The sequence below is a fragment of the Myodes glareolus genome, chromosome 25, assembly GCF_982192425.1.
Source record: "Myodes glareolus chromosome 25, mMyoGla1.1, whole genome shotgun sequence".
Taxonomy (NCBI): domain Eukaryota; kingdom Metazoa; phylum Chordata; class Mammalia; order Rodentia; family Cricetidae; genus Myodes; species Myodes glareolus.
Window position 1 is genome coordinate 38,868,976 of NC_142050.1, and position 21,751 is coordinate 38,890,726.

The 21,751-nt window shown below is 39.9% G+C and overlaps 1 protein-coding gene and 1 non-coding gene across 13 annotated transcripts in view; both read left to right on the plus strand.

The window, feature by feature from the left end:
- Mgam (maltase-glucoamylase) overlaps positions 1-21,751 on the plus strand; it is a 161,078-nt gene that overhangs the window by 30,978 nt on the left and 108,349 nt on the right. For all 12 annotated transcript variants that reach the window (XM_087901700.1, XM_087901707.1, XM_087901696.1 and 9 more), the window contains 14 exons: positions 309-460; positions 907-1,078; positions 1,985-2,084; positions 3,857-3,969; positions 4,620-4,745; positions 6,913-7,044; positions 7,253-7,369; positions 8,257-8,370; positions 9,213-9,297; positions 15,713-15,830; positions 17,222-17,393; positions 18,516-18,632; positions 19,671-19,825; positions 21,192-21,276. In XM_087901700.1, the coding sequence (XP_087757826.1) occupies positions 309-460; positions 907-1,078; positions 1,985-2,084; positions 3,857-3,969; positions 4,620-4,745; positions 6,913-7,044; positions 7,253-7,369; positions 8,257-8,370; positions 9,213-9,297; positions 15,713-15,830; positions 17,222-17,393; positions 18,516-18,632; positions 19,671-19,825; positions 21,192-21,276 (1,758 nt within the window). The remainder of the gene's footprint in view (positions 1-308; positions 461-906; positions 1,079-1,984; positions 2,085-3,856; positions 3,970-4,619; positions 4,746-6,912; positions 7,045-7,252; positions 7,370-8,256; positions 8,371-9,212; positions 9,298-15,712; positions 15,831-17,221; positions 17,394-18,515; positions 18,633-19,670; positions 19,826-21,191; positions 21,277-21,751) is intronic.
- On the plus strand, positions 9,782-9,888 carry LOC146889602 (U6 spliceosomal RNA). The gene has a single exon (XR_015000009.2). It is a non-coding gene; the product is annotated as a U6 spliceosomal RNA (small nuclear RNA).

Here is a 21,751-nt window from a genome sequence, read left to right on the forward strand (position 1 = left end):
CTCATTTGTTTTAAACACTGTGAGAATTGTAGGAGTGATCAAAATGCTACCACGGCTTTGAATTTTCTAGAGATAGTCTTCAGACTCACAGTGTGTCTCTACTTAAAGACTAACATATGCCCAACAGACATACATAGAAAGCTGGCAATATAACAAGCACATTCCTTTAGACAGAATGTCAGATTGATCAGTGTCTAATTTCCAGCACCGTCTACATAGGAAGCACTGGTTTTGAAAAGGCCGCTGACAGTTTTGAATGATAGATAAGTTCTCATTTGGACTTTATTTCTGTCCATCTCTCTGCGCAGCTGACTGACCCAACCGAGGGCAGGTATGAAGTGCCCCATGAGCATGTGCAGCCCTTCACCGGAACTGCTGCTTCTTCCTTGAACTACCAAGTGGACGTTTTGAAACAGCCGTTTAGCATCAAAATCACCAGGAAAAGCAATAATCGTGTGCTGTGAGTTTTGGAAAATGATCCTGGGGAGTGGGAGTAGGTTTGTAAAGATAAGGGGAAGTGTGTGAGCTGCTGACCTTACTGTGATCCAAACGTGTGTGCGTGAGTGGTGTGGTCTTCCTCCTTTTTACTTCCTTCTGTCTGAGCATTATTCTTTTCCCATTCTCCCATCTGTTGAATCACACGAGCACCACTCAAGACTTATTAAATGTCTATGACAGTTTTAAGTTCAGTGCTCTGATCTTGTGGTAAGGTGTGTAAGGAATAGACGTAAGATACACACCACAATGCTACCTGGCCTAGTGATGTTTTGTCTCTTGGTGTCTATGGGAAAATGTCAGAGGAAGATGTGCAGAGGGACCATGGAGTCAGTGAGCTGGGAAGAGCCCTTGTCTAAGCCTTGTGTCCTTCTCTCCTTCTCACTCATTTCTGTGCTTTCCTGTGACTAGGTTTGACTCAAGTATTGGGCCCCTCATCTTTTCTGATCAGTACCTGCAGCTCTCCACCTTCCTGCCAAGTGCTAATGTATATGGTCTGGGTGAACATATACACCAGCAGTATCGGCATGACATGAATTGGAAGACCTGGCCCTTGTTTTCCAGGGACACATTCCCCACTGCGGTAAGCTTTCTGGTCCCTTTCCTCTTAATATCACAACCTTCATCTTGAGGCTCACATGACATTGCAGTTTACAGTGAGAATCCGAAATGACACTGCTTGGTTTGACTTTTTAGATCTTCTGCTTACCAGCTATATCATCCTGGCTAAGTTTTTACCCCTCTGGTTCTTGGTTTCTCACCTACAAAATGAGGCGAAGGTCAGGTTAATTCAGTTAGTTAATGTTAGTTCAGTCAGTGGAGCATGAAACGTAAAGCGGGGTACATACACTCATAGGCGGTAGTGAGGATTAAATGGCCAACACATGTAAAGTATCTAGAAGGACAAATGGAACATAGGGAATGCTCAGTAAATTTCCCACTGAAATCAAGAGCCTGTGGTAAACTGTTTTCCAGGCAGTGGAGGCAGCATCTTATCCCTACTCTGTCTCATTTAAAAACACGCTACCCAAATACACATCAGATAGATGGAAAATGTTTTGAGAGAGCAGTTTATAGGAAGCAACTGGTGATCATGACCCAATCTGGAGCTTCACCCATGGGGTGGTGTGGCTTTGCAATCTCTTAGACATCTGTATGGATGCTGATTTATATCAAAACTCGATAGAGCACTTGCGCTTGCAGGTGTGAGGGTAGGTTAGGATCAGACAGGCTTCTTTGAGAAGAGAGATTCTATGGACTGTAGTTTCAGAATTCATAGCCTTCCAGATGTTGACAAAAGCCAAGATCTCCATATACACGGATGAACGGTCAGAGTTGGTACATTGATTGAGAAAGCACGAACTCACTTGTGATTGTCTTCTAAATAGGGACCTGAACTTGTAAAAAATTCATTGGGATCTTCATTGGCCATGATGTTTAGATTAATTGTTTGATTGTAAATGTTTGTTCCTTAATTGTTTTCCTATAGGAAGTAAAGAACTTGTATGGTGTGCAGACATTCTTCCTGTGCCTTGAAGACAATAGTGGACTCTCCTTTGGGGTGTTTCTGATGAACAGCAATGCCATGGGTAAAGGACAGAGGACGATTGTTAAGCAAACAAGCACAGAATGCATCAAAGTCCCTTTACAGTACTATGGTTAAAGGAATGAATCCTTTCACAATGTTTAAAGCATGGCTGGCCGTGTTCTCTAGCTGTTACATCCCTATCTGGCTACCCATGGGATCTGCGTGCAAAGAATTCTTCCCTGACTTCTCAACTGCTTGAACCTGGTGACCTCCCTTGTATTGTTTGTTATTACAGAGTTAGGATAACTCTTCCTGTAGTCTACTGTGAGACAGGTTCTACCCACAGAGCATAACTGCTCCTTAGTCCTACATTAAGTGATCTCAACCGGCAGTTCCAGTATAGTCAGCACAAGGGGAAGAAGAGAGGGATCAAAATCCAGGGTTCTGGTGGGCATAGGGTATTAAGCCTTACCTTCCAAATTGCTTATCATTGGATTAGATCCTTGTTATTCAAAGATGGGGTCCACACAGTCTTTTATGTCCATATAAGATGAATATAGATATTGAGACTAAGCATTAATTTAACATTCAAAAATTGCGTAAGTCTTTTTCTCATAATTAATGATATGCTCTTTTATAGACATTATCAGTTTGCAATAATTTAAAGAGTAAGAAAGAAAGATCTAATCCCTCACCACAATTTTTGCTTTGATTTGAGAAGCAATCTTGGTGATCCAAGATCATTCTAGAACACAAACAGCCCAAGAACAGACAAAAAGAACACACTGCCCAGTTTCAGGTGGTTTTAAAAGAATTCACAAGCATGAGTTGAGTCAGACTTAATGGGAAAGCTACAAGGTCCTAGGTTCTCTGAGTGATTTAGTTCTATGTGACCTGAGCGCATTCAGAAGACTCCAAGGCCCTCTGTGCCCAGACACAGAACAAGGCTAGGAGGCAACTGCTGAGGAGGGTGATGGGAGCTTAATGGGATCTGACACAATATAGTCTCTGATCTGCTTTACCGCGGCTCTTCTTCATTGAGGCTAGTACTTCAGACTGTCTAGCTGGGTTGCGTATTTACAGTAACAATGAGGTATAGAATAAGAACAATCAGTTCAGAGGGATTTTTTTTCTTCTGCCCTCTTAGATCTAATTCTTGTGGGCCTGCAAACTAAGCTGCCAGAAAGATACCAGCAAGCAAAAGACAGTTTATTTGTATATGCAAAGAATATACAGACAGATGTCCTCAGGGTTGAACCTAAAAGTTTGCAACTTGAAGCTTCTATACCATATCAGTGGTAGGCAAAGTGAAATGGGCATGCGCAGAATCTCACCAGGGGCAGGCAAGGTGAAATGAGCATGCGCAGGAGAATAAAGTATCGGGAAAGATACACGGGACCTGAGAACAGATGAGGGTGTGTGACATTCTTGTGACAGTATCTGCTGACGTTCATTGTTGCTTCCGTGGACTGGATGTGTGACAGCCGAGTTATTTTGAGGGGCTCTGATCTTGAATAACTAGGGGTTTCAGTAACAAGGCCATCGGCCTCAAGTAAGCTCTGTGCTGCGTTAACTAATTCCGGATTCATTTGTGAGCCTGGTTATTCTTTGGGTATGGCACAAGAGTCAGGATATTCTAGTTTCCTGCTATTGAAGTTTATTGCAGAATACATATTTTGGCGCTCATGTACGTCAGAATTTGTTTACAACATGTGGGACATTAAAAATCACTTTACTAAAGTTCAGGGAGTTAGTGTCTATGACTAAAAACTTTGTATTTGTTTCAATAGAACAAATCCTAATGTTTGTTTTTGTTTATTTTAATCTTTTCAGAGATTACCCTTCAGCCTACTCCAGCAATCACATACCGCACCATTGGGGGAATTCTGGATTTCTATGTGTTCTTGGGGAACACACCTGAGCAAGTTGTCCAAGAGTATCTAGAGGTAAATGCGAAGTCATGGCTTTGACTGAGGGAATCCTACATACCAAACATTTAAGAGATGTAAATTTAACACACACGTGTGAGCTAGACACACCTGAGATGACACATTTAAGACATAGGACAGACCTCATCTATGCAAGGGAAATTTCTTTGTGACGTTTTGACATTCTAAAAATGTAAGAAGATACAAAGATGCAGAAGTGTGCCCTTACTCCTCAAAGGGAGATATAAAAGTTAACTAGCGTTATACTGTTAATGAATCAATACACTGAAAAATTGAATCTATTTTATACCCCAAACCAATGCCTAAAAAAGGATTTATTTTAAAAAGTTCTGTGCTGTGAGATGGACTAATTGGTAAAAGATGGTCTGCAACATAAGTGTGGGCACCTGCATTCAGGAGCCCAGCAGTTCTGGAAAAGGCTGGATGCCGTGGTGCCTGTCTGTCATCTCACCATGGGGAGACGGAGACAGGAGAATCCTTGGGGGATGCTTCTCAGCCCCTTATACAGTCGCTAATATCATGAACTCCAAGTTCGTGTGAGTCCTTGCCTTAAAACTAAGGTAGAGAGCAATTCAGAAAGATACCCTGCGTAAACCATGTGTACACACACAAACATCACTGACTTTCATTTCCCGTGTTTGTTTCAGCTCATCGGGCGGCCAGCTCTGCCTCCATACTGGGCCCTTGGGTTTCACCTCAGCCGGTACGATTATGAATCCCTAGAAAAGATGAAAACAGTTGTGGATCGAAACCGTGCAGCACAGCTCCCTTTTGTAAGTAAGCTGGAGCAGAGTTCTCCAAAAAGAACTCCATAGAGGAGCAGGAACAGCCTCTATCTTCCCCATACTTTCCCTCTTTGAGTTCGTTCCGTTTTTGGTACTAGAATGACATTTATGTACTTAGAATACTAGAGAGTTTGTCAGATCCATCCATTGTTTTCCAAGATCTGTGGTTCTCACTAGGAAGTGGTCTTTGCAGACTGGCAGTCCAGATGAAGGAGCAACCTGGTTTCTGACTGTGTATCATTCTACTGCTTCTATTTTCTTAGACTTGTCATGTCTATATTTTTACAGAATTTGATTTTGAGTAAAGTTCTCTCTTTAACTCAGATTTTAGCTAATGCTTCTCCATGTAGGTCTATTACCTTATATTTATTCTTGGTTGGATTGTTTGGACTCAGAAACATCATGGCAAAGATTGACGATAACAGTCCTCTAAGTGTTCTTCTCCAAGGTCTTAGTAAAAACTTGATTCTCGGGTTTGGAGTCAGGTAATAATGCAGGCCTTCCATCTTCCATCTTCCAACCCCTTACCATTGATACATTTTCACAAATATTTTCAGAGGACATTGAAGAAGAGGAGGTAATTCTAGATCCCAAAGAGTTAGAACCACACACACACACACACACACACACACACACAGAGAGAGAGAGAGAGAGAGAGAGAGAGGGAGAGAGAGAGAGAGATATGCAGGTATGTATGCAGACACATGCACAAAATTGGTTCAGGCTCAAGGAATCTACACTGGCTCAGACAGGTAAGAAGCTAGCTAAATTAGGGAAGTAGTTTCATCATAACCATTTAGCTTCTTGGTGACAGAATTCATAGGTAAGTAGAGTTACAAAATCAGATGTCAAGGTCGAGGAGCATTTGCTCTGCAGTGGTGTTTTGGTTGCTGTTCACTAGTCAGTGAGCAGGATTTGCCTTCTGACACACTCTGATCATATTGTATTTAAAATAGAACTGAAGTAGACTGTGGGACTGGGGAAGCAAATGAAAACCCATAGCGTGAAAGAGTTGAGATTTAAAAAGCACAGGAAGACTAGGGGAAGGCAGTAAATGAGAGTCCTGAGAGACATTTGGGTTGGTGACCCGGTCAAAGACCTTGCTAGTCTCTCTTGTCTTCCAACTCTCAGAGAATTTGGCTCTTGGGGTGAAAGAGAATAACAAACAGAAACAGCAGAGGCAGAACTGAGGTGAAGAAAAATAAAATAGCCTTTGGGACAATGAGAATGCCCATGTTGACCGGTTAGGTGTCTTTTTACTTACCGTAGTGTCCCATTGTTAACCCTAGTTAAGATATAAACCACATTCGTAGTAGATAACTGAAGGAATGGGGTCGCCAGTTCAGATCACTAGCACCGCTGTGGCTTTCTGCTCTGTGTGGTTCTTCTTACATACATGAGGACGTTTCCTTCCTGAGTAATCTGGGCAGTGGAGGAATAGGGTTTACTGGTGCACTGTGGAATAAGGTGTGAAAGGAAATACTGAGAAATGGAACTGAAAATAATTCACAGTTGCATATGGGCATCCAGCCCTTCAAGCTCAGGAAGGAAGCATAATGGCATGTTGTACTCAAATGTTTCTGCGCTGAGTACCTAATTTTGATTGTTTCTATTATATAAATTGGAGGCTGTAATGAGAAATGAGGTATCAAGAAGGCATAGAAAGGGACATTTTTTAAAGTCTCTAGAACAATCCTGTTCTCTCCTCATCATCATTTCCTGGGCACAGGCACAGTATAAACTTTGTTCCAGTGCCTCATTTTCATAAACTAGGAAAGAATAAGCATGGGTAAATTCTGGAAGAGGCAACAAAAACAGTTCTTAGGATAGTGAAATAGGAAGAAGGGAGAAGAAGTATCCCCTTCCTCCCTTTGTCTTGAGCATAAAGTGAGTTGTACTTTGACAGCTCCAGTGGTTTGTCATAAATTGTGCAGTTAATCTGATCGCGGGGGCAGGGCTGAGCCTTAGGCAGATAAGGAGGGCATTTGTTTTCCGAATAGCTCTGAGAGAAGATGTATTTGGTAACAGATAGCACCGCATTTGGATTCCAGTACATGAGTTGGTTTTCCTCTTGAAGACTAAAGGTGATAATTGGTGATTCCCTTTAGCAGGGAAATTCACAGGTACTGAACTGTGGATGCTGCTGTTCTTTCAGGATGTGCAACATGCCGACATTGATTACATGGACCAGAGGAAGGACTTCACTTATGACCTAGTGAATTATAAAGGCTTCCCGGAGTTTGCTAACGAGTTACACAATAATGGGCAGAAACTTATTATCATTTTGGTATGTGCTTCCTTTTTTAATTCCGAAATCAGGTGGTTGCTCATCCTTTTTATTATGTTCTCTTCTCCCTACTTGGCCTCCAATGAAATGGAGATATTTTAATGCCTTTGGAAGTTACATTTGAATGTGCATATTTTATTGGAGACTTGATTGAGGTTCAGTCTTTAGCGTCAAGTAACTTTTTTCATTGTATTTTCTATTTTCTTAGGACCCAGCAATTTCCAATAACTCCCCCCCAAGTAATCCCTATGGCCCGTATGACAGGGGTTCCGCAATGAAAGTCTGGGCGTATAGCTCCGATGGCGTAAACCCAATCGTTGGACAGGTAATTTAATGGAGAAGCTGTGGCTCTGGCTTTGTTTGGGTGGTGAGTGTGTGTGGATAAACATGTGGTTGTCTGGTACCTTTTCAAAGGACTTGGACAAGCTGAGGATAAACTTTTCTTTGTCTTTTCATACCCAAATGCCTACCATCTACCATCTACCCCAGCGCTTGCTTGTTTTTCCTGGCCACATCCCATTAAATGGCAGCTCACTCTCTAAGTGCCCACTTTCTTACTCTGTTCCCTCATGACACTCCAAGCCTATGTCCACATTGCTCCCCTGGCACTGCTTGGAAAGTGACACTAGTTTTTGTCTACTAGGAAAACACAGTTGAAATGGGCCATGCCACTCTTGACTTAGTTTCTCGTCGATGAATAATATACTTACCACTTTTCCCCCCTAAAATCTTTCATTGTCTTGTCTTGCTTTTCATGAAGGTATTATCTTCTGTTTAGCTTTGAATATCCTCAACAACCCTCCAGTATATAGCATATGAGGGAATTGGACAGATAAAGAATAGAGAAAAATCTTAGAAAGCTATGTTAAAGTAAGGTTAGAATCTACAGATTGCAATGGGTCAGTTTAAATTTGTACAAAATGTATCTCCATTTTCAGATTTTAGGCGTAAAAGTAGAAGCAGCCACATGGAAATGTGAACCAGAATTGAAGATTGACAATTCATTTAAATAGTCAATCTACATTTTTAAGATTAACCTTTTCAGGTGGCTTTTCATTTCCATTGAGAGTAATCAAGTCTCCATATTCCAAGTGATTTACTCTCCACCGAGAAGACTTGTTTCTTCTTCCTCTGTCTTGACGATCATATTCGGAATTTCTACATAAAGTTCTTTGTTTATTCTACATTCCCTTCCTTTTTTTCTTCCCACAGGTCTGGCCTGGAACAACCGTGTTTCCTGATTACACCAATCCCATCTGTGCTGTGTGGTGGGCAAATGAAATTGCGCTTTTCCACAATGAAGTGGAGTTTGATGGAATTTGGATTGTGAGTGATTACACTTTTACTTCTACAGACATTCACAGTGTGTATCTTTGACTATGTCTTTGAACCATAGAGAAAGGAAATAAAGACAGGTGTCACATATTCCTTATATTCTTATAAAGTGCACAGATTGTTCAATTGTCAGTTTGAGGCTCTTTTATTTAGGTACGATGACAGATTCATCAGAACCAAAATACCCAGGTATAAAATACCTTCTGGCTGTATTAAGGAGCAATGTCTCATAAAACGTCAAATGAATATGAATGTAACTCAGATGCCATCAAATAAAATGTAGCTTTACAGTAGAAAATTTTTTATTTATAAAAGAACTGTAGAAAATTCAAATAATACAATCAGCTAAAAGAATGACAGCAAAAATTTTGTAAAATGATGGCAATGAAAGATGTCTACAATTACTGTTTTGCTATTTCCCCTTCCAGACCTTCAAGTTTACAGCCCTGACACATGGATTTATTGTCCTCCTTCACTATCTATTTATGTATATTTATATAGATACCTATATGTAGGTAATATTTAGGCACATAAAACTATAGGTTAAAATATATGACAGCAATAAAACAGAACATTTTGGATAATGTATTTGGGAATTGTTTATTTTAGTGATTATAAACACACATCATTTTGAAGCAATTCTAAGAACTTACTCTATGAAACTTTTAGTGAGTAGAAAAGACAGGAACATCTATTTCTACCATATCCATGGGACATTCTTTAGAAGAAATATGTAGAGAAGTTTATCTGATTCTAAGAAACAAAAAAATACCACCATTATAAAAACATGGCATGCTACTCTGCCTAATAGATTTTTGCTCTCTGTCTGGCAGGATATGAATGAGGTCGCCAACTTTGTTGATGGTTCCTTGTCAGGATGTGCCACAAACAACCTCAATTATCCCCCATTCACACCAAGTAAGTCATTATGGTCAGCCTGATTGATGTGGCAAGGTGTATGTGATATTTTAAATTTATAAGGATATATCTTAACCATTGGACAAAGGAGTCTGCACATAACGTTCACAGGGAAAGGAATGTGGACACTACATAAAGAAGCCTAGGAAAGAAACTCAATATACTGTTCACGGTTCTCTGAAGAGTCATAAATTCTCAATGAGTAATCTAGTTCTTCTATGTCCAGTCAATGCTCTTGTGGGGGAAATTCCAGAACATATATAATATGTAGAATCTAGAGGTTAGTGATTAGCTAGTGTCACTTTCTAGGTGAACCTCATAAGCTAGAGTTTACAAGAGAGACCAGATGAGTAGTCTTGGCCTTCAAGTGAGGCATACATCAGGTAATGACCACAACTTGAAGGAAGGGCATAAGCCACATAGTCAAATGAATCTGAAGCTCTGAGGATATGGTTATGGAACCACAGTATTAATTGTTGTTTGAGTGCTTGCTTTGGCAACACATATACTAAAAGTGGAACTATACAGAGAAGATTAGCATGGCTCCTGTGCAAGGATGATATGCAAATTTGTGAAGCGTTCCATAATTTTAAAACTAAAATAACAGGAACTAGCAATCACTGGCCATTAATGTCCCTTAGTATAAATGAACTCAATTCACCTGTACAAAGACACAGGCTAACATATGGGATATGAAGTCCATCCTTCTGCTGCATATGAGAAAAACACCTTGACCTCAAAGACAGACATCACCTTAGAGTAAAGGGTTAGGAAAAAAAATTTCCAATTAAAGGACCTAAGAAACAAGCTGCTGTAGCTATCCTAATATCTAACAAAATAGACTTCAAACAAAATCAATCAAAAGAGACAAAGAAGGACTTTTTATATTAGTCACAAGAAAAATCCATCAATAGGAAATCTCAATACTGAACATCTATGCTCCAAATACAAGGGCACCATCATACGTAAAAGAAAGACTACTAAAGCTTACATCACACATTAAACCACATACACTAATAGTGGGAGACTTCAACACCCCACTCTCACCACTGGATGGGTCTGTCAGACAGAAACTTAACAGAGAAATGAGGGAATTAACATGTTATGACTCTAATGGACTTAACAGACATCTATAGAACATTCCATCCAAACATAAAAGAATAAACTTTCTTCTCAGCACCTCATGGGACTTTCTCAAAAACTGACTGCATACTAGGTAACAAAGCAAATCTCAACAGATACAAAAAAATTGTAATAACCCTGTTGTAATAGGCCACTTGTTTGTTTCCTGACTGCCTTGCAGCTCAGACCTGAAATAATCACACAGAAACCATGTTATTTAAATCACTGCTTGGCCTATTAGCTCTATCTTCTTATTGGCTAACTCTTACATATTAATTTATCCTATATCCATTAATCTGTGCATCACCATGAGGCTGTGGCCTCCCAGCAAAGTTTCAGCATGTCTGTCTCTGGTGGCTCCATGGTTTCTCCCTGACTCCACATTCTTTCTCCCAGTAAACTCCCAGCGAGTTTACTTTTCCTTGCCTAGATAAGTATTGCCCTGCTATAGCTCCAAAGCAGTTTCTTTATTTATTAATTGTAATCACAGCATACAGAAGGGAATCCCATATCAGCTCTCCTTTTCTGTTTAAATGAAAAGGAAGGTTTTAACTTTAAAATAGTAAAATTATATATATATATAAAACAAAACAGTTATCAAGCAATAATTACAGTTATAATATATATACGTATATATTTTATCTTTTATCATTACTAAGGAAAACTATAACTATAAGTTCTTCAACTCTATTAAAGACTCCAGAAGGATATAATATTACCCAAGTAAACAGGAAGTACATTGTAAGCAACTTTTAAAACTCTAGAATTGACAGAGACATCTTGCTGCCCAGACAGTTCCCCAAGGTTCTTCTGTACTGTTGGGGCATCCATCTTCAGCCTACCATGAAGCAGAAATTTCAGACAGTTCCAAACCTTTATTGGCAGTTTACCAGTCACTTTCTTCTATGTTCTGCAGAATGTCTGGAAGACACTTTCATGAATCAAGAACCCTGAAGGACTGTCTTACCTTCCTTAGGCAACCTCAGCAGTCATTTCTCTGTGGGTTCTTCATATCAAGTTCATACAGCATATCATAAAGCAGTCCATGCAAGAGCAGTTTCTTACCCAAATGGCTAGCAAACTCCATATGGAGTCTCTTTGATACCCATCTTCCTCTTAAAATAAATGGTGGTGCCAGGAGCAGATGTGTCTCATTGTCATGAAAAGTCCTAAATTCTTAGAACGTTTAAATACCATATTCTGTAGGTCTTTGAAAGGTTTGAAGAATGCCTATCTAATTGAAATATATCCCTCTATATATCTAGAAAACCTAACATGAATAGAAGCTTGACTATTATAGATGATTATCTATTAACCTATATTTCATAATTATACATTACATTTTAAAATGAGTTACACAAACACAATACCTTAATCAAGAGCAGAAATATACATATAACAAAATTGGCCTTAAATTTGTATCAATAGACCAAGGTCCATACCAATGCAAATCTCTATAGTATATCCCCCTTTAAATGTAACAAACATTTATATACAATCATTAAGGGATATGGGCATAGTTCTCTCCATTCTGCTTCCTGCTGTTTATTGGACAAAGTAATTTTTTGAGGGGTGCTCAAGATGACCTTTCAGGGGGTTTTGGTCCATCAAACCACATTAGTCTGGAAATATTCCACAGGTTCTCATCCTCTCTGGAAACAAAAGAACCTCTTTTCCAAAGTAATATATTATTAGACTCAAATTCTGAAGTCAAGATACCTTTAAAGTATATATGTTGGTTACTTAGCTCCTTCACAGTCAAAAAATTCAAAGAAAACACAATAATATTCATAATCCAGACTCTGTGAATTTTGCATCTTTACATGACTTATTTTTCTTTACTCCTTTTACTCTATGGTTATCTGTTCTCTGTCTCTTTAAAGACTTTTTTCTTTTACAAACCATTTACTTCTTTTTATAACCCTCTATATTCTGTTTCTTCTCTTTCTCCCAAGCCTACATACATTTTTAAAAACACACTGTGTCTCATTTACAGGTCTTTTCATCTGTATTTGTCTTTATTGTATATCTGTAATTATTTTCTTACCAGAAGTGCTTTTTAAGAATCTAAGCTGCAGAAATTGCTAGGGTATATGTGACACTGTCTGCTTGCACCCCCCTCCCAGTCCAACATGGCAAAGGAGGTCCATTCACTGCCTCTGAGCCATGCACACTACCCCAGTTACAAGTATGCAGTGGGTCTATATTGAGCCATTAAGTAGTTTGTGACATGCTGATTACAAACCCCATTTAAATACTCGGTCTCCTGAAAGAACCAGAGTTCATGCTGGCAGCATGGCCCACGAAGCTGCCTTTTTTGAAAATGTGGCTTTTTTTCTGCTATTGCTGAATCAGGAAAACCTCTCTTAAAGAAGCTGTGATATGCTGCCAACAGACAGCAAGAAGCTGCATTAAACTGTGTATTTTTGTGTCTATAATTCCTTTTCAAGCTCTCTCAGGTTTTTAAGTGGATTTTAGTTGGCCTTGTGGGTGCCAATTTGTTGTAATAGGCTACTTGTTTATTTCCTGACTGCCTGGCAGCTCAGTCCTGAAATAATCACACAGAAGCCATATTATTTAAATCACTGTTTGGCCCATTAGCTCTAGCTTTTTATTACACCTTAATTTAACCCATCTCCATTAATCTGTGCATCACCATGAGGTTGTGTCTGTTTCTGGTGGCTCCATGGCTTCTCCCTGACTCTGCCTTCTTCCTACCAGTATTCAGTTTAATTTTCCTCACATATCTCATTCTGCCCTTCTATAGGTACAAAGTAGTTTCTTTATTCATTAATGGTAATCACAGCATACAGAGGCGAATCCCACATCATAACACTATGTATTTTATCAGATCACCATGGATTAAAGTTAGAATTCAACAGTAACACTAAATTCTTTTTTTAACTGTTATTACTGTATTTACTTTTGATCTTATTTTATTTATTTATTTATTAAAAATTTCCACCTCTTCCCCACCTCCCTTTTTCCTCCTCCTCCCTACCCCCCTCCCTTTCTAGTTCTAAGAGCAGTCAGGGTTCCCTGCCCTGTGGGAAGTCCAAGGTCCTCCCCCCTCCATCCAGGTACATAAAACTAATTTCATAAAGCCCATAAACACATGGAAATTAAACAATGCTCACCTGAATAATTAAAGAAGAAATAAAAGAAGAAATTAAAGACTTACTAAAAATCAATAAAACAAATCCAATATTATGGGACACAATGAAAGGAGTGTTAAGAGAAAGTTCATAGCACTAAATGCCTACAAAAAGAAGCTGAAAAAAATTTCACACTAGTGAGTTAACAGAATACGAGAAAACTTTAGAACAAAAAGAAGTAAACTCATCCAGAAGGACTAGATGGCAGGAAATAATCAAATTGAGAGCTGAAACCAACAAAATAGAAACAAAGAAAACAATATAAATGTAACATGAAAGCCGGCTCATTGGGCACCATCTGTAACATGAGAGGGCCTGCTTGTTGGGGTTTATGTCCTGCCCAGTTCCCCATAGCTGGCAAGCCCCAAAGAAAATCACACACAGGACTCCATAAGATTATAAACTGATTGGCCCTTTGCTCTGGCTACTTATTAGCTCTTATAACATATGTTACCCCATTATCCTCATCTACGTTAGCCACATGGCTCAGTACCTTTTCTAGCTGGGCAGCTCACATGTTGCTTCTTCGATGATCTGCGCTGGACTGGTGAAGGGAGCTTCCTGCTTCCCAGAATTCTCCTGTTCTCATTGCATCACCTCTACTTCCTGTCTGATTTTCCTGCCTATCCTTCGTGCCTGGCCAATCAGTGTTTATTTAAAACATGATTGACAGGTTATAGACAATTCTCCCGCACCATATAAGGAATCAATGAGACAGAGTAATTTTTTCAAGAAAATCAACAAAATAGGCAAACTTTTACCCAAACTAACAAAAGGAAAAAGAGAGAATATCCAAATTAACAAAATCAGAAATAAAAAGGGCTACATAACAACAGACACAGAGGAAATCCAGAGAATTATTAGGTCATGTTTTGAAAGCCTGTATTCCACAAATTGGAAAATTTAAAGGAAATGGCCAATTTTCTGGATAAATATCACTTACTGAAATTAAATCAAGACCAGATAAACAAATTAAATAGACCTGTAACTGATAAAGAAATAGAAACTGTCATCAAAATTCCCCCCCCCCCAAAAAAGCCCAGGGCCAGATGGTTTCAGTGCAGAATTCTACAAGATTCTCAAAGAACTAATATCAATACTTCTTAAATGGTTCCACACAATAGAAACAGAAGGAACATTGCCAAACTCTTTTTATGAGGCTACAATTACCCTGATACCCAAAACACACAAAAGTATTACTAAGAAAGAGAATTACAGACCACCCTCACTCATGAACATTGATGTAAAAATAATCAATAAAATACTGGCAAACCAAATCCAAGAACACATCAGAAAAGTCATCCACCATGATCAAATCAGTGTCATCCCAGAGATACGGGGATGGTTCGACACACAAAAATCTGTCAATGTAATCTGCCATATAAAAAAACTGAAAAAAAGAAAGGAATAAAACTCCTAGGATTATGACACTCATGGTCACTTCAGTCTGAGGGCAAACTAGGGACTTGAGGCAGATGTAGGTGAGAATCAAATGTTGAAGAGATTTGATGGGCGGCCAAACTGTCATCACTTAATTCTTTCTGTGATAGAAGCTATTATACTTTTGATAGAAGATATTATACTTTGATAGAAGGTTGTAGGATTGCCAACTGGTTTTAGAAGTATCAATCTGGTATTAACGTGTAGAATGAATTTAAAAGTAGGTCAGAAGTAAATAAATTATCAAGAAACTATTTTAATAAATAGAACACACAGTTCATTTCTGTGGGAACCACTGTGGTACAATAGGAGCAGAGAATATATGACTGAAACTAAGACTGGGAATCACTCTATGCAATATACGGTCAAGAGAAAAAGGAGTCAAAAGTTAAATTACACTTTCATTCAATGCTTCGTAGTTTGAGCCAATTGCTCTTGAAAATTCTGATTGAAATTCTAGCTGAACTAGAGTCTTTTCTCTGCCTCTGAGAATCAGGAGTGTGTGGGTGACACAATGTATTTTTTTTTTGTATCAGAAAAACTGCATCAACTAGATGGTCTTCTGAGACAAGAACACAGTGTGTTTGTTTTCAGGATGGCTACAGTGCAACCATCTTTGAAGGTTGCATGGAAGTTAGGGAGTAGGAAATTGGCATGTAAGGTTTCCCCTAATGGGTAATTTGTTGTTGTTATTGCAGAGATCCTGGATGGGAAGTTGATCTCTATGACCCTCTGCATGGATGCAGTTCAGCACTGGGGCAAGCACTATGATGTCCACAGTCTGTATGGCTACTCCATGGCCATTGCCACAGCAGAGTGAGTCCATTACTATTATAAACTTTTATGTCATCAAATTATGGATCTGAAAGTAGCCTAGTGACTCACATATAGTATTTGTGAAAAGTTGAAATAAAAAGTAAAATTGAGGGAGGGAGGTCCTGGGCAGATGGCTTAGATGTTAAGAACATGTACTGTTGTCCTAGAGGACCTGAATTTGGTTCCCTGCACCCTTGCTGGGTGACTCACAACTGCCTGTAACTACAGTTCCAGGGAATCAGACACCCTCTTCTAGTCCTCTCTGCTACCTATGCTTAATGTGCACACACTCAATGTGTACAGGTACACACATACATACACTTAAAGCTGACACAAGTATTTAAACAATATGGTCATCATTACTGAGTGAATTAAGAGACTGGCATGTAGAGAATAAGAAATCTAGTAAGTATTTGCCGAATATATAAAATGAAATAACAAACGAATGAATAGAAAAATCAAAGAAAACTGTTAAAAATGTATCAAAAAAATATCCAAAAGGCCCTTCTCCTTATACATTCTATCTTTCTACAGAGTATAAAAATAAAGGATATAGAGGGTTAAGTAGCTTGTACATATCCATGGGCATTAGGGTTTTAGGTTACACCCAAAAGTCTTCTACTTCACCTTAGGTGAAGTTAAATTCTATAATGACGAAAATGTAATGATAATTTGTTCTTGCTGTAACAGTGATAGCCAGAAACTAGCCCAAGAACACATTTACTGATTAGCAAAGTAGCCGGTATAATTTTAGTCGTTTTGAAAGAAATGGGAAAGTTCCACAGTAATTGTTTCTTCAGTGAAGGAGATGAACCCAGGGCTTTACCTGCTAGGCAAGGGCTCTACCATCTAATTACAAATCCAGCCCTGCAGGGTTTTTTTATAGTTATGTGTACACATGCAGACATTTAACTTAAAATTATTTAATGTAGTTAGTTTCAAAAGTACACACGTTTGTATTTGATGTTAAAGCATTTTTCCTGTAAAATTATTATTCACGTGTTTTTCTACATAAAACTTTCAAAAGTAACATTGCGAAGTCCACTTTAGTTTTGTCTCTGAGGCCCTGTGAGAGAACCATGAATATACTCTTCCTTTTGATAACTTTCGCTTTTGTTTTATAAAATTCTTACACCTCTAGTTTTCAACATTTCCAAGGCTGCTTTTGAAATTTTTGGAAATTAAGAGGCTAATGGTATGTATATAAACCAAGCTAAGCAAAACATGAATGGGTGCTGCAGCCCAAACTGCTTCTAAACAGCACCTCTAACCCGTTTTGGAGAAAAGGACTGGAGAGGAATGAGACGTTTGTGTTTTATATTCCTGCTACTGTTGTTGTTTTGAGACCAGTTGAGCTCCTCTCTGATCCCTTGATATCCCTCCCTTCCTAGAGCCGCGAAGATCGTATTCCCAGACAAGAGAAGCTTCATCCTCACACGGTCTACCTTTGCGGGGTCTGGCAAGTTTGCAGCCCACTGGTTAGGAGACAATAATTCCACCTGGAAGGACCTTCAGTGGTCCATTCCAGGCATGCTTGAGTTCAACCTTTTCGGTATCCCAATGGTGAGTCTCTGTCCCAATCTCTCTTGTGACTCTCAGTCCCCATGAAGCTTCCTGCTGATAAGTTTTCATACTATAAATCCTGTCGTGGCGTAAGCTTTATGTCCATTCTTCATCACCATCACCGTGGCCCTGATACCATAGCATCGTTATCTGAACTGCCGGATGTGAATAGAAAGTGCAACCCTGATAGCTCCTGAAATATTCTTAATGCGTAATGTACAAAACTACACCAATCCTTCAGTTTATGTCAGATGCATACATACATGGAGTGCACCTATGTAACTAGTTCCCATGTATGCATACATAGAACACATCTATGTAGCTAGTTCCCAGGTGAAGAAATAGCTCTCTATCACTGGATGGACTTTGCATTACTTCGTCAAATTCAATAGGCAATTCACTGTGCTCTTACTGCATTCAAAGTGCTAAATTAAGCAGAATGGCACACAGTAACAAAATATGGAGACGTAAAAGTAAACAAATAATTATGGCAATAGTTATTTGGATAAACATCCATAGAACTGTACATATTAATCATTAGGACAGATTCTGAGAAATAAATATCTTTATTAATTTGATGTGAGTATAAGAGACAGAGAGAGTCAGGTAAAGTCAATCAAAAGCCTCATATTTAGAAAAGATGGTGCTTAAGTTGAACTGTGTAATCTGGCTAATGAGGAGAGAAGCTCATTTGAAGGCCACGGAATAAACACAAGCAAAAGGAACACAAAGAGGGTGACAGATGGGCCCCTAAGATCGGGGTGAAGCTGGAGTGGGAGGTTGTCTGGAAGGGGAGATCGGAACCAGGAGGGCTAGAGAGGAAGCTGTGGGGAGTTTGGTACAGTGAGTGGCATGGGCAGAGTGGGTTTTAGAAACATACGTGGTATAATATTATTGGTATTGCCAGTAGCTGGCAATACCATAAAAGTTACAGTGCTCAGTTTAACAAGATGAAGAGGTTATGGCAGGAAAGGAGCCATCTAGCAGCGGTGTGGACACAGGCTCTATGCTGATTTGACCAGGCTACATTAGCCTTCTGCATAAAAGATCTGAACAAGGTTCCGTTAGGAAGGTCCTGGTGGAAGAAAGAAGTCTGGTAAACACGTTGTCCACGTGTTACAGGTAGGGGCCGATATATGTGGCTTCGTCGAGGACACCACCGAGGAGCTCTGCAGGCGCTGGATGCAGCTGGGGGCGTTTTATCCATTTTCCCGGAATCACAATAGCCAGGGCTATAAGGTAAGCCAACTGGGAGGTATAATCAACGTACACTGGACGTGCATTAGGACTGGATCTGTTTGTATCGCCGCCATAAAATCTGCTGAGCCAGCTTCATAATGTACTTTATGTATGCTGATTTGGGACCCACTTGCCATTAACAGTGAGTGACCTGTTGATCATAAAATGTCTCAATGTCTCAGTCTCTCATTTATGTCGCCATTGATATATATATATATATATATACACACACACACACACACACACACACACATATATATATGTTACTCATTTTTGTGAGCATTTTTGCGGATGGCTTCCTTAGGTTCAGATTCTGGATGTTTAAATAATAACATTAAGAGTCAGCCTGATTAGGATGCACAGCTTGTTAAACAGTTTAGAATTCAAGATTTTACCTGGATGTGGTCACACAGCTTTTTGGGAGGCGCAAGCAGGAGGATCAGGAGATAGATACTTGCCTGGGTTACCTGGTAAACGTGAGTTTAAAAATCCCTAATTGAGAAGTGTAGATAGATTCCATGCTATGTAGAATACTTGCAGGGATCACATAGCAGCACCAAGCAGGAAGCTTCCCCTTTCCAAGGCAGCTGGATGGACGTGCTGTGCACTAGAAGGTTAGATGCTGGGAAGTTGACAACGATCACACCACTAAAACAAGAATGGGAATCTCAGAAATCTCAAAATAAAAATGGAAATTATGGGACTCTGAGAGGTTTATAAAACTTGTGTGCACTCTACCTGCTTTACTTGCTTTTGTAATGAGAATGAAGATGGGGAAACCTTCTGAAATTATGTAAGATAACCTCTCAACGGGGCAATTCTAACGCATGAATGAGGCAGGCTAAGTTGTAAGTTGCAATGGCAACCTGCTTGATGTCATGGTTCTACCCTTTAGCTGTGCTGAGGCCATGTGCAACCAAGGCCCTGGATCATGTCGCATGAAACCCTGGGCTATGCTGCATGGCATCTGCGGTCATCCTGGGTATGCACAGCTATTCCATAGTCAACCCACAACTGCAAACCTTTCTTTCCTTTTAGGACCAGGATCCTGCCGCTTTTGGAGACGATTCCTTGCTGTTGACTTCATCTAGACACTACCTTAACATCCGATACACCCTGCTGCCTTACCTGTACACTCTCTTTTACCGTGCACACAGCCGGGGAGACACCGTGGCTAGGCCCCTTGTGCATGAGTAAGTCCTCCCAACATTCTGTTGATGCAAACTTGGTGATGTTGACTAGTAGCAGATAATAGCGAACTTTTGTTAATGCAAACTTGGTGATGTTGATTAATAACAGATAATAGTAGAATAAAATGTAAGACCATCCAAGCAAGGTTTTCAGGTGTGTGTGCACGCACGTGTGTGCTGTAGATCAACCCCAAGGCTTTGCATATACTGGGCAAGAAATCTACCACTTACCTACCCCTCCCTTCTCTTTAGCTTAATTTTAAACGTCTGATAAGGCTTTGATGTTCTCTCTGTACTATGCATATGTACTATGATGCTAGGACTTTGTTGAGTCTCTAGGAATGTGTCTACAGTTTAAAAACAAGCAAGAATCTCATAAGTGATCCTTAAAAACCCATTCTTCTTATTTGCCAGTCGCTTGGCATCTCTGACTTAGCTCAGGATGTAGTTTCTTGGAAACCTTTGCTTGTTAAGATGTTGCTGACTCTCGTGTATGGCTGATGAGAACCTTAGACATGTACAGGCACTCATAATCACTTCCGGGTTAAAAATTTCACCTCCTGGAATCACTTGTTTAAAAGCAGATATCCTAAAGTAGAAAACCTTAAACATTTTATGTTTTCTGGTATGGTTTTGATCTGGTGCGGTTCTTTCCTTTTGCTGTGCTGTGGGACAGACTGAGACTGAGAAGTGAGCCACAAGCTTTGCATATGGTCCACAAGTACTCTACCACTAAACTTGTAGCCAGTCCTTCTGGACACTTTTTTTTGGTTCTTTCATGACAGGGTTTCCTCTGTGTAGCCCTGGCTGTCTTGAAACCTGCTTTGTAGACCAGGCAGGCTTTGAACTCACAGAGGTTCGCCTCTCACTGCCTCCCAAGTGCTGAGATTATAGGTGTGTGCCACCACATTTTATTTTAAGACAGGATCTGTTAAATCTCTTGAGTGGGCCTGGAACTTTCCCTGGAGCTCAGGCAGGACTTGAAGCGACGATTTTTTTCTGATATCCACATATCTGAGCTTGCCGGCATTGTGCCACTAGGACCAGCCCCAGATCTTCCTTGACAATAAGCTAAAGTCATAAAATTTGTCGGTTATTTTATTTATCTTCCAAAGGGAGATACAGCAGACAACAGTAAAGTCAGCCTAGCATAGATACCGAAATAGAAACTTCTCTGTCACCTGGGGAAAGAACAGGAAGCTACATGGGGTGGGGACACAGATCTACACAAGATGGGAGGAGGCGGGGTAGAGTAGGTATCCCACCGTGACTGGGTGTTTTCCGGATGGCCTAAATGCTTTGGTTAGACTTGGGAGAGATTTCAGGAGCACCGGTCTACTTCTCTCTGACCTATCTCTTTGCTCTCTAGGTTCTATGAGGACAGCAATACTTGGGACATACACCAGCAATTTCTGTGGGGACCAGGGCTCCTCATCACTCCTGTTCTGGATGAGGCAAGTGTTCTCACAGAGGCAGGCAGGCAGCCTCTGCTTCTGCTCCCGCTCATTCCTCCCCAAATCTTCTCTCCCCTCTATTGCAAAAATCTGTGGTTGGACCAATAGAAAAGGGTATCCAAAGGCATTTTGTAGTAGCATATCTGATTAATGTTTTCTTCTTTAGAGGCCACTTTTTATAGACCAGTGTAAAAACACAAACTGGTCCCTTAGATTTGGGAATGAGCTCATCAGGTCATTATGACCGACTATTATTGCTCTGAGATCTGGAACCAGGATGCCACAGAGATCAGCCAGCACTCTCTCTAAAGCCAAAGTGATCAGGGTTGATGATTTTTGCTGGCTTGGTGAGAAGGCTGATCCAGGAGAGTTATTGCATAGGCTTCCCAACTTCAGAAGTAGGAATCATACAGCATCTAACATATGAGCTACAGAGATAACTCAGTGAGATAATTCACAGAAAGCTGGAATTGTC